This window comes from Hyperoodon ampullatus (genome assembly GCF_949752795.1).
Source record: "Hyperoodon ampullatus genome assembly, chromosome: 3".
In the NCBI taxonomy this organism is placed as follows: Eukaryota; Metazoa; Chordata; class Mammalia; order Artiodactyla; family Ziphiidae; genus Hyperoodon; species Hyperoodon ampullatus.
In genome coordinates, this window is record NC_136916.1 from 66459804 (window position 1) to 66473714 (window position 13911).

The window sequence follows — 13911 nt, forward strand, 5'->3', positions numbered from 1 at the left end:
TTTAAAAATTGTTAAAAATAAAAAAATTAAAAAGTAATTTAAAAAAACAAAGAAAGAAGAGAACAACCAAACCAAAAAACAAATCCACCAATGATAACAAGTGCTAAAAACTATACCAAAAAAAAAAGGACAGACAGAAATCTAGGACAAATGGTAAAAGCAAAGCTATACAGACAAAAATCACACACAGTCCGCCACCTCAGTTTTGGGATGATTCTTTGTCTATTCAGGTATTCCAGAGATGCAGGGTACAGGAAGTTGATTGTGGAGATTTAATCCCCTGCTCCTGAGGCTGCTGGGAGAGATTTCCCTTTCTCTTCTTTGTTCGCACAGCTCCTGGGGTTCAGCTTTGGATTTGGCCCCGCCTCTGCATGTAGGTCACCTGAGGGCATCTGTTCTTCGCTCAGACAGGATGGGGTTAAAGTAGCAGCTGATTAGGGGGCTCTGGCTCACTCAAGCTGGGGGGAGGGAGGAGTACGGAATGCGAGGTGAGCCTGCCTTGGCAGAGGCCAGCGTGACATTGCACCAGCCTGAGGCATGCCGTTTGATCTCCTGGGGAAGTAGTCCCTGGATCACAGGACCCTGGCAGTGGTGGCGTGCACAGGCTCCCGGGAGGGGAGGTGTGGATAGTGACCTGTGCTTGCACACAGGCTTCTTGGTTGCTGCAGCAGCAGCCTTAGAGTTTCATGCCCGCCTCTGGTGTCTACACTGATAGCCGTGGCTCGTGACCATCTCTCAAGCTCATTTAGGCGGTGCTCTGAATCTCCTCTCCTCGCACACCCCAAAACAATGGTCTCTTGCCTCTTAGGCAGTTCCAGACTTTTTCTCAGACTCCCTCCCAGCTAGCTGTGGTGCACTAGCCCCCTTCAGGCTGTGTTCATGCACCCAACCCCAGTCCTCTCCCTGGGATCTGAACTCTGAAGCCGAAGCCTCAGCTCCCAGCCCTGACCCACCCCGGCAGGTGAGCCGACAGGCTTCTCAGGCTGGTGAGTGCTGGTCGGCACCAATCCTCTGTGCGGGAATCTCTCTGATTTGCCCTCTGCATCCCTGTTGCTGCGCTCTCCTCTGTGGCTCCGAAGCTTCCCCCCTGCCAACCTCCATCTCCGCCAGTGTAGGGGCTTCCTAGTGAGTGGAAACTTTTCCTCCTTCACAGCTCCCTCCCAGAGGTGCAGGTCCCGTCCCTATTCTTTTGTCTCTGTTTTTTCTTTTTTCTTTTGCCCTACCCAGGTACGTGGGGAGTTTCTTGCCTTTTGGGAAATCTGAAGTCTTCTGCCAGCATTCAGTAGGTGTTCTGTAGGAGTTGTTCCACATGTAGATGTATTTCTGATGTATTTGTTGGGGGGAAGGTGATCTCCACATCTTACTCCTCCGCCATCTTGAAGGTCTCCCCCCACTTAGCATCTTTATGAAGTTAATTCATGTTGTAACATGTACCAATACTTCATTCCTTTTTACTGCTGAGTAGTATTCCATTGTATGGTTGTACCACATTTTGTTTATCTATTCATCAGTTGATGGACATTTGAGTTGTTTTCTAGCTTGGGGCATTATGAATAATGTTCTAAGCATTACACTCCTATCTTTGTGTGGACCCATATTTCCATATCTCTTGGATACATTTATGGCAAATTTATGTTTAACTTTTTAAGAAACTTTCAGATTTTTTTGCAAAGTGACTGTACCATTTTACAGTCCCACCAGCAATGTATGAGAGGTCTAGTTTCTCTTTGTTATTGTCTGTCATTTTTATTATAGCCATTCTAGTAAGGTGTGAAATGGTATCTCATTGTGGTTTTAATATACATTTCCCTAATGGATACTTGAAAGTTAGCCTTGATTTTTCTTTCTTTTGTACCCTGCTCTCCCATTCTTTGGGTGTACCTATTAAGTATATCTTTAGTTCTCTCCTTTATCCTCACTCCCATTGCTTTATTTCTTCACTATTCTTTTTTTATTATTTTTTTTGCTGTACGCGGGCCTCTCACTGCTGTGGCCTCTCCCATTGCGGAGCACAGGCTCCGGACACGCAGGCTCAGCGGCCATGGCTCACGCGGCCAGCCGCTCCGCGGCATGTGGGATCTTCCCAGACCGGGGCACAAACCCGCATCCCCTGCATTGGCAGGCGGACTCTCAACCACTGCGCCACCAGGGAAGCCCTCTTCACTATTCTTGATTGTTAAAATATCCTCCAAATAGTTTTCTCTGATACCAGTTCCTCGGCAGCTTGCAATCTATTTTCCACACTGCTATCAAAATGAATTTTCTAAAATGTAGATGTGATCATGCCACTTCTTTGCTAAAAACCTTTCAAAGTATCCCTATTGCCTTTCAGATAGAGTCATTATTTGAACCCTGCTTATTTGACAAGATCTATTCTTACCACTCCTTCCCCCACCATCCTATCCTCTTATGAACTCATGTACACTCCACACACATACTCTGCACACATCCTGACCTGCAATCTACCTGCAGTTATCTGAATACATTAGGATTTTCTTTCTTCTGTGCCTTTGAACATGCTGTTACCTCTGTCTAGAATGTTCATCCATCTCTGTTTACAAACTCTTACTCATTCTTCAAGGCTCAGCACAAATAAAACTCCCTCTTGGAATCTTTCTCTGATTCTCCTTAATAGTTAAGCTTTGTTTTTGTGTGTGTTATTATAGTGACATAAATAGGTGTCTTTGAGACTATATTTGTTTGAATTGCATGAAATTATCATTTTAAGCCCAATTATCATTTTAAGCCGAAATATGGTTTATATGTCAGCCTACAACATTTTTGTAGTTACCTGTTTTTGTTCATGTGTCTATCATTTGTTAACAACAGCAGACCACTTACAACATATTTGTTGATAGATGCATGAACAAATAAATTATTCTTAAAGACCATGGCTTTTATTTAGAGTGAAAAGTCAACTTGAAAAACATTAGGTCTTCTTCTTTAGAATCATGTAGCCTCAAAAGTTAAGTTTATTTGTATTGTGTGAAAAATTATTAATACCAAACCAACTGCCATGATATGCCTCCTAATAAATACATCTTTAATATCCTGAATGAAGTCACAGATTATTATCTCTCACATACAATTTAGTAGTCATTTTCATGTTAGTGGACAGCATCATAGTTCCATAGTTCAAATCAAATAATAAAGGTTACTGATTTTTCATAAAAATACCATTTTAAAATCGAAACACTGTAAGCTAACAAAATTTTATATATGTGTGTGTATATATGTATGTGTGTGTATGTATAAGATTGTAACTATGTAAAAATTGCCTTTGAATGTGGAAGATAATAGTAATGAAAAGAATTGTTCTCAGAATATGAATTATATGAGATTATTTTAATATTTTCTTAAAAGAGCAAATGTACTCGTTTCCACGTTTTACATCAAACAAGGAGTCGCATCTGAATTGTGGTTTTAGAAAAGATAACCATCTGAATGGTTAGCATACTTTAGGTAATTACGTGCTGAAGAACCCCGTACTTCATTTTAAACAAAATTGTAGTTTTTGTCAATATTTTAAGTTATTTATGATTTTTAAACCTCATAGCTTCCCTTAATGCATGTATTACAGCTTTGTTATAGTTTGCAGATGGTTATATTGCCATCAGTATTAGTCATGTTCAGTGATTATATTCACTTCATATTACACATGGCATTGTACACGTGCTGTATTGTAACTATTACCTTCTTTCAGTTTTATAAGTACTTCAAATCACCATTTGTATAAACGTTATGTGTTTTGTAAGGAAATTCCTTTTTTTAAAAAACCCCAGGGAACGCTTGCCCACTAACTCCATATTCAAATTCCTCTTCTTCACAAAGTTGTACAACACTTTGGAATTATTCAGACATGCAGAGATAAATTAGAAGTCTAAAGAATGTAGTTTACTTTATAACTTAAAGAATTGGACAGGGATTTGAGAGCACAGCTTTTAGTACAACTTCTTTTTTAAATAAAATTCTGCTCCATTTGCAACTCTGAACATGTGGACTGAAAGGGGTGGTTCCCTTGGCTGGAGCCTGACCTCTGTGCACACCTTGGTCTTTGTCTCCACTGCACCCACGCTGCACACTGCAGCCATATAAATCAGATTTTTGACGTGTTATAAAGGGCAAGGCACAGCTGCTGCAGACTGCATTGTTCAAAAACTTTTGAAACGCTGCATATCCAACAAAATTTATTGTTTGTATGAATGTGAGTTTTTATTGAGGTAAGCCTTGTTTCTTTAGAAAAAGAAACTCATATGATGAGCCAGTGATTATTTCAAATTAAATAGGTTTAACTTCTCTCTTTCTCTCTGTCATTGCTTGTCTGTTTAAGAAAGAGTGACTGGCTTTGAGAGAAGGCCTTAATTATTACACCTGTGTTAATAGGAAGTTGTTGATTGAGATTTCTGTTACAAAGTCTTTCTGCTTAAGTCAGGAGTGAGTCTCTTTTATAAAAAGAAATTGAGAACATGTAATCATAATGTAAGTATAAATCTGTCATCTTTTCAACTGTATTTTTTAATTCCTTTGTTTCTGTTATAGCAGATAACTTCATATATAGCTACTTTGCTTTGCTAGATGCCAGATATTTTTAAAAAGGCATTTGTATATTGGTAAATGTAATGTGCAATCTACAGTAAATTTGAAAGTACTTTTATAAAATTTTTAAAGTTTCTATAGAAATGCAAACCTTTTAAATGCAGTTACTTTTTTCTATAGTGTGTTTTTTGGCCATTTTTAATAAACTGAAAAATAGAAAGTTGTTCTGTTAAAGTCAAATTAGAAATAGGCTTTATGAAAAAGTTGAAAAGTCAATGCAGGTTATTCAGTTTCACTTACTGACTCATATCTTTCATATATAATCTCATATAGTATACTACTAATTTAACAATGTTTATTAAAAGTAAAACATTAGACGTTTCTTCAAAGAGAGATTTAAGAGTACATTATATTATCTAGGCAATGATTTGTATCTGGTGCATTTATACTGCTTGTTGATCTTTTAGTTTTATCTGTTCAGATTTTTTTATTGATATGTGATAAGTATCGAAGAAAATAGATGCTCTAACCAAAGAATTTTGTCCCTAGCCTTTAAATGTCTTAATTATTTTCATCGTTTAAAAGAATATTACTGTTACAATATTTGACATTTTATAATGCTCTCAAAAGAAGATAATTTTTCCTGAATTGTTAATTTTAGGTGCTGTTTTTCAACCCTAAGCTTTTGACCAAGAATGAAACTATTTAAAAATTAAGATGCCAACAGGTAATTTCTTATAAGTTTATACTTTTGTCAATGTGTGTCACATAGAAATAGAACCAAAAAACAAATGTATATTAACACAAGACTGTATTTTCCCCATCTAAAATTGTCCTAGAAATATGGAATACCTTGGTTTTGAAAGACCTTCCTTTATAACATGAAACTATTTTATTTTAGACCTATATTTTATCACTTTTTACAAACTGACAAATTCTGGCTTACTCTAAATCTGATAACTTTACAAATAAGTAAATGAAATCAGAATAAAAATAGATTCAGAGATAGTGATTCAGGTTAGATGAGTATTCTTTACTGATAAAATAGCAAGTGCTGAGTCATGACTGGTTGTAATCTTATTTAAAACAAGGACATTAATTTCAGCCACAGGAAGCATTCTGTGATAAATTTGACACTCCACCCTCAATGGAGAAACCCTATGTGATGACTTCCATGATTCTAGCATAATGTAATGTCAACTGGGATTTTATTTGTTAGCCAAATTATTCCTGAAGAGTTGTAAGAATTATCTTATTAAAAGTTGTTTGGTTGTAAAGAAGCATGACATTGTGTAAAAAAGAAAAAATCTAAAAGATTAGTTCTGGTTGGTTTACTTTCTTCTTTTCCACTTAAATTCTTTGTAGTTCTGTTTTCCTCCTTACATTTTTATACTTTTATAATTGTAATGTGATGGTGAAACAGAATCTTCTCAATTCTAAAGTAAAAGGAAAGTTTTAAAATTTCAAACTCTGATAGTGAAGACATCTGGTTCTACAGCAGTTACATCTTAAGGGTATTGATATCTTAGTGGCAAATAAATGCTAGATAACTTTTTAAAATTAGTATGCTATTTTTTAAAATGCTAAATTGGAATGCCATTTTCTCCTTCACAATAGATTCTATGTCACTTTCTGGACAGAACCAATCAGGAACCAACAATGTGCGATTTTAAAGCAATGTGATTCCCCCTTCAGGACCAAAAGATAAAGCATTCAGCAATTTGCTTTTCTAATCATAAACAGTAGTATACAGTAGTATAATGACTCAATGAATTCTACTATGTTATTTCTAAATTTTTCTGTCTGATGGTTTTGGTAAGATTTTTTTTTTAATGGTGGAGGAGGAGGTAGAGGCTGGAAGGAAGGAGAGGTACCAAGAGAGAAAGGGAAGGCAAAGAGAGAAAGAACATAAAGGAAAGGTCAAAGATAAAGAAGGAAGAAAGGATGGAGAAAGAGGAGAGAAAGGAAGCAAGAGAGAAATGGAGGTTTATTTTCTTAATATTCTGAAAATTTTTGCTATATATCAGATGATGACTTAGGTTTTCAATAGTTACTAGTTATTACCTAAAATTCCCTTGCAAACCAAAACCTAATAAGATTATATTTTTGTTTTTTTGATGTTAAAATTGTCATATGTAGAAATATTTAAAGATGATTTTGGACATCAGAATTTATTTAATAATCTAAATTTTTTTCCCACAACAATTTCAGACTTTAATGTATTTGAGACCTTAAAGGAAAGATAGGAATCTAAATATACACTTGGGACAGAAGAACTCTAAGCAAAGCTGCAGAATCTATGTACTAAATGAGAAAAGCCACTATTTATTTTAAGATCATAATGTCCTTCTTTTAATCTATTATAGAGATTCCCTATTTCTGTAATATAGCTTTTAACTCCATTATAATTAATGACCATATCTTCAAGACAGATTAATTTTTTTCCTCAAAGGGATAGAAGTCCCTGCTTATCAAATAAGGAATAAGATTAAGTCCTTCATTTTAAGAAACAATTCTTCATTCTAATTTTTAGAATTACTACTTCAGTGTAAGATACTTGGTCCTTTTCCTTATTTTATTAGAAAAGCTATAATTTGTTTTTCTCTATTTTATTTATGTATATGTTTTAGATCATGAAGAGCCCTGTGGTCCCAGTCATAGGTCATTTTGCCTGAATGGAGGGATTTGTTATGTGATACCTACTATTCCCAGCCCATTTTGTAGGTGAGTGAAATGGACTGGGGGAGAGGGTGATTTTATTTTTTATCATCTACTAACTTCTTTGAGAAGTGATAAATATTGAACAAAGAGTATAAGATGAAAAAGTGTGAGGAACACTCTTCATATTTATATAGAACAAAATTATGGTTTTAAAATAAAAACAAAGCAAAGTGGCAAAGCACAATCTCAAAAGTGCTTATTTTGAAAATTGGTAGTGGTAGCTTCAAGCCTATTCAGATTTTTTAATCCATTTTAGTGAACTCTCTATGAGTTTAGCAACTTAGGGAAGACAGTCTGTACTTATTACTGGCAAAACAGCTATAGAATTCACCAATGTAGGAAAAGCAACATGAGATATTTTGCTTTGATTTAGAATACATGATAACAGTGTTGGTACCAAAACTTCATTTGATATATTAAAAAGAAAATGAAGAGTTAAGTTTTTCTGATGATAGCAGCAAATTTTAAAAAGAAGGGTATCTTAGCCATTATTGTTTTAAAATAATAGTATTCACTTTGGGAGTATCGTTATAGCCAGGGATCAATAAAAGACTTGAAAATAGTACTTGTGTAGCTGGCTTCGTGTGAGTTTGGTTGAACAGGATTTAAGGGGGTTATAATAAACCTTTTTTAATATGTGAATGAAAAACATAGTACTACCAATAATGTCCACAGATTTTAGCAGAGCTAACATCTAAAGATACTTTGTAGCATGTGCATCTGTTTTTGTTACTTAACTGAAGTGTGAGAGGTACAGAATCTAGATTTAAGATCTTATTAAAGGATAGGAAAGTAAAATTCACAGGAAAAGTGAAAGATATTGGGATTTAGTGTGGAGGAGGAGAGGCAGAGAAATAACGTTATAATTATCTCAGGAAGTTTTTAGAAGTTTTCATGGAGGGAATAGTGAGTGACTGTTTTTAAAAATAGGCATTTTTTCCTCTCAGGTAAAAAAGGAAGGAGTTAAAGGAACAAATTAGCAATTATTTCTCACCCACCAGGAGCTTCTACATTATTTTACATTTTTAAATCCATTTACTGAGATATAATTTATATATGACAAACTACATTATTTATTTATTTATTTATTTATTTATTTATTTATTTATTTTTGGCTGCATTGGGTCTTTCTTGCTATGCACTGGCTGTCTCTAGTTGTGGTGAGCGGGGGCTACTGTTTGTTGCGGTGCATGGGCTTCTCATTGCAGTGGCTTCTCTTGTTGCAGAGCACTGGCTCTAGGCGCACGGACTTCAGTAGTTGTGGCTCGTGGGCTCAGTAGTTGTGGCTCACGGGCTCTAGAGCACAGGCTCAGTAGTTGTGGCACACGGGCTTAGTTGCTCTGCAGCATGTGGGATCTTCCTGGACCAAGGCTCGAACCCGTGTCCCCTGCATTGGCAGGTGGATTCTTAACCACTGTGCCACCAGGGAAGTCCCTATGTTCATTTTAAGTGCATAATTGATGAATTTTGACAAATGTTTATACCCTTGAAACCACCACCACCACAAAATACAGAACATTTCCATTATCCCCCCAAATTTCTTTACTGACCATATTCTTTATTTACATTTTCGTGTTTCATTCTCAGAAAAACCTTAGAGAAAAGGGGGAGAGGAGACCTAAGGAAACAGAAAAATAAAGGGAAAATTAAAAATTAACTGACTTGCCAAAAGTCATACAACTAGGAAAAAATTAAAGAAATGGCCTTTGAGTACAACTCCCAGGGTTCACTTAATCTTATGATATATTCATTCTGGATTCTTTATAAGGGGATATGGCATGTGGCATTTACAGAACAAAACCAAAATGCTTACCAGAAAAAAATAAATTTAATAATTAAAAAATAGTAACATTTTGTGTCTTGATCTTGGTATAGCTATATGGGTGAAAAGGCTATCCTTTCTCCATTGAATTGCCTTTGCATCTTTGTCAAAAATTAATTGAGCATATATGTGTGGGTCTACTTCTGGGCTATTCTAAATCACTGATCTGTATTTCTATCTTTTACCAGTAACAAATAGTCTCAATAACTGTAGCTTTATAATAAGTGAAGTCAGGCATTGTGAGTCCTTAACTTTGGTCTTCAGTTCATTGATCTTTAACCTTCTTTTTAACAGACAGTATTTAATGTTAAAAATTTCCAAATACATTTTAACTCCTTCCTACAAATTTTATAGCCTGTTGTTCAGTACTAAGTTTAAAATTTTTTTCCAATATGATTTCTTCTTTAATGTATGGGGTTTTTTTTGGTTATCCTTTAAGATTTATATCTAATTTAATTGCACTGTAGTCAGAGTATGTGTTCTATTAAGCTGTATACTTAATACTTGTCTGTATACTAAATAAATGTCTGTTATGCTGCAGTGAATAAGTTGAAAGAAAGAGTTCAGAGTACTGAAATTTGGAGAATCATTGTAATGGGAAGAAAACTAGGGTCTTAGTTCAGGCTACTATAGCAAAATATCATAGACTGGGTGGCTTATAAACAACAGAAATTTATTTCTCACAGTTCTAAAGGCCAGAAGTCTGAGATTAGGGTGCCAGCCTGGTTGGGTTCTGGTGAGTGCCTGCTTCCTGGTTTGCAGATGTACCTGGGTAGAACTTTTGACTGGCAGATTTATTTTCTGGAAGAGCTAGTAAGGAGCCAGCTGTCAGACTGCAGAGACAACGTATGACAGAATGAGGAGTACCTTCTTCTAGATGTAAGCAAATTACAAACCACAGGCCAGATCGTTTTTGTATGACCCTCAAGCTAAGAGTATTTTTCTTGCTTTTTAAAGCGTTGTAAAAAACACATGCAAAAATATGGAAGATTATGCCATACATGGCAGGAAGAGAGAGCTTTCTAGAGCCTCTTTGGACTTTCTTTCAAACCAGCCTCCTCTCATTTTTCTGATCTACTTTCTTTATTTGGTGATTTAGCACAGTGATTTTCTTTTTTTAAGCTAATATTTTAAAGTTGAGGACTACATGACATCAGTTCGTTAGTGTTTGTTGAGATTTGCTCTGGAGCCTGGTTCATGTACAGTATTTTAAATGGTCTGTGTCTGCTAGAGAAGAATGTATATTCTTTAATTGACAGATGTAGGATTTTATATATGTACCTTAGATCAAGCTTGTTATAATGTGCTGTTCAAATCTTACATATCCTTACTAATTTTCAATCTTCTTGATTTATCAATAACTGAAGTTATGTCAAAATTTCTCACTGTTTTTGGATCTTTAATATCACAATTTCTGTTAATTTTTGCTGAAAATATTTTGAGGCAATGTTATTAAGCCTATATTAATTTAGAATGGTTATGTCTTCTGGTGAAGTATCCCTTTTTATCATGATATAGTGACCTTCTTTATCTGTAATGTTTTTTGCCTTAAAATCTATTTATCTGACATTAAGGTAGCTATACTAGCTTTCATTTTTCAGTATTTGACTAATACACTTTTTTCTTCCAATTTTTCAGTGTGTGTCTGTAAACACATATAGTTAGTTGAACTTTACCTTTTCTGTCTTTATTGAAATGATTAAGTTTTATTTTTCCACCCTACATTCTATTTATTTTCATTGATATGTCTTGAAATTAATTTAGTTGTGTCTGTCTTTTTTTAATGAAAAGAATAGAAAAAATATTAGAATAAATAGTGCATAATGAGTGTAAGTATTATTTGTGAAACTTGTGCTTCAGGTGTGTGTGTGTGCATGTGTTTGGAGTCACGTCTATTATTATTTTTTTGATTCAGTGACTCAATATTATTTTTTTAAACTGGAGTATAGTTGATTTACAATGTTGTGTTACTTTCTGCTGTACAGCACAGTGAATCAGTTATACATATACATATATCCACTTATAGTATTTAGTAGAGTTCCCTGTGTTATACAGTAAGTCCTTATTAGTTATCTGTTTTATGTATAGTAGTGTGTATATGTCAATCCCAATCTCCCAATTTATCCCTCCTCCTCTTTCCCCCTTGGTAACCATAAGATTGTTTTCTACATCTGTGACTCTATTTCTGTTTTGTAAATAAGTTCATTTGTATCAACATCTAATTATTTACAAAGTCCTGGATTAAATGGAATTTATCCTTACTTCTGTATCTCTTTGCTCTTTCCTTAGTATTGTTTCTCTCCTGAGGTATTGCAGTAGCCTTCTTTCTTCTATCCTAGTCTCATTCACAATACTGCTGTAGTTGTCTTTGTCTTTTCTGTTCACAAAATATTTCAAAGGATACAGTGTATCTCCAAATTTCTTAGCCTGGCATTCAAAGCTTTTCATCATATTGGTCTGTTCTGTTGACATCCTCTCCTATAACTTCTTCATATGTACCTTGAGTTCTAAACATCCTGAACAATGTGCAGGTTCCCAAACATGCTAAGCCTGATTCCATGCTTTGGCATATGTCAGTTCGCCTGCCTGAAATGCCTTTCCTCCCTTGTCTTTGAAGAGAGCTAATTTATCACTTCTTCTGTGGAGCCTTCTTTGTCTTAACCAGGCAGTTTCATGGGCTCTTTCTTTTGTACCCCATAATACCTTGGGCATTTCATGCATACCTTTATTATGCCACTGATTAATATTTTAACTGTTTATTTACTGCCTTCCTCAAAATTGTGAATGCCTTGAGGGCAGAGATTTGCCATCTTTCTGCTTTTTGTGCCTAGCAAAATAAATAAATGAATAAATAAGTATAATGAAGGAAGGAAAGGAACAAATTACACCTATGTATTACTGCAAGTAATTACAGAAAACTCAAATTTTAAATTGTTTAGTAAAATGTACTGTGTTATATTAGCCCTACAAGATCAGTAAATAATCTTTATGCAGTGATTATGGGTGGGTTTTTTACACCTTTTTTGTGGTTTTCAGTATATTTCATATAAAAAAGAAAATGAGGCAGTATAAATGGAAGTATAAATATATTTTACATACTATTTATTAACTAAAGTTGTGAATTTTACTTTATGAAAGTATGATTCTTATTCACCATAACAATTTTAAGGTTTGGGTGAATTATAGTATTTTTTGAATTATTTTTTACTGTAGTAAAAGATAGATAACATAAAACTTACCATTATGACCATTTTTAAGTGTATAGTTCAGTGACATTAAGTACATTCACACTGTTATGCAACCATCACCACTATCCATCTCCAGAACTTTTTCATCATCCTAAATGGAAATTTGTACCCATTAAACAATAACCTCCCATTTCCCCTCTTTCCAGCTCTGGTAAGCATTGTTCGACTTTGTGGCTCTATGAATTTGACTATCCTAGGTTCCTCAAATAAGCGGAATCATAACAATACTTAGCTTGTATGTCTGTCTTATTTTACTTAGCATAATGACTTCAGGGTTCTTCCATTATAGCATAGTGTAGAATTTCCTTCCTTTTTAAAGATTAGTGATATTCCATTGTATGTATATAACATATTTTGTTTATCCATTCATCCATTGGGGGACATTTGGGTTGTTTTTAACCTCTTGGCTATTCTGAATAATGCTGCTATGAACATGGGTATACAAATATCTCTTCAAGACCCTGCTTTCAATTCTTTTGAGTATATAACCAGGAGTGGGATGGTATGGTAATTCTATGTTTAATTTTTGAGGCACTGCCTTGCTGTTTTCTACAGTGGCTGCACCGTGTTACATTCCTACTAGCAATGCACAAAAGTTCCAATTTCTCCACATCTTTGTGAACACTTGTTATCTTCTGTTTTTTTGATAATAGCCTAATGGATGTGAAGCGGTATCTCATTGTGGTTTATTTTATTTTTTTTATTTTTGGCTGTATTGGGTCTTCATTGCTGCGCCCGAGCTGTCTCTAGTTGTGGCGAGCGGGGGCTACTCTTTGTTGCAGTGTGCAGACTTCTCATTGTGGTGGCTCCTCTTGTTGCAGAGCACGGGCTCTAGGCACGTGGGCTTCAGTAGTTGCAACACACAGGCTCAGTAGTTGTGGCTTGTGGGCTCTAGAGCACAGCCTCAGTAGTTGTGGCACATGGGCTTAGTTGATCCACGGCATGTGGGATCTTCCCAGACCAGGGCTCAAACCCATGTCCCCTGCATTGGCAGGCGGATTCTTAACCACTGCACCACCAGGAAAGCCCTCATTGTGGTTTTGATTTGCATTTCCCTAATGATTAGACATGTTGAAATCTTTTCATGTGCTTCCTGGCCATTTGTATATCTTCTTTGGAGAAATGTCTATTTAAGTCCTTTGCCTATTTTTGAATTGGGTTGTTTTTTACTTGTTGTTGTTGAGTTTTAGTTCTCTGTACATTCTGGGTATTAACACATTACCAGATGTGTGATTTACAAATATTTTCTCCCATCTTATGAATTGCCTTTTTATACAGTTGATAGTGTCATTTGATGCACGAAACAGTTTAATTTTGATCAAGTCCAATTTGTTGGTTTTTTTCCTTTGTTGCCTGTGTTATTGGTATCATTTCCAAGAAATCCTTGCCAAGTCTATGTCATGAAGCTTTTGCCTTATGTTATGAAGCCTTTGCCCTATATTTTCTTCTAAGAGTTTATATAGTTTTAGGTCTTATGTTTAGGGCTTTTTGTATTTTTAGTTAATTTTTATATATGGTGTAAGGTAAGATCTTTTGCATATGACTATCCAGTTTTCCTATCACCATTTGTTGAAAAGACTGCTC

General features: G+C 35.2%; 1 protein-coding gene across 1 annotated transcript in view; it reads left to right on the top strand.

The window, feature by feature from the left end:
- Positions 1-481: 481 nt before the first annotated feature.
- Positions 482-13911, top strand: part of NRG4 (neuregulin 4) — a gene marked incomplete at both ends in the record, with an annotated part of 55385 nt that continues 41955 nt past the window's right edge. Inside the window, 2 exons of the mRNA XM_079699092.1 lie at positions 482-488; positions 7167-7260. Coding sequence (XP_079555218.1) covers positions 482-488; positions 7167-7260 — 101 coding nt within the window. The remainder of the gene's footprint in view (positions 489-7166; positions 7261-13911) is intronic.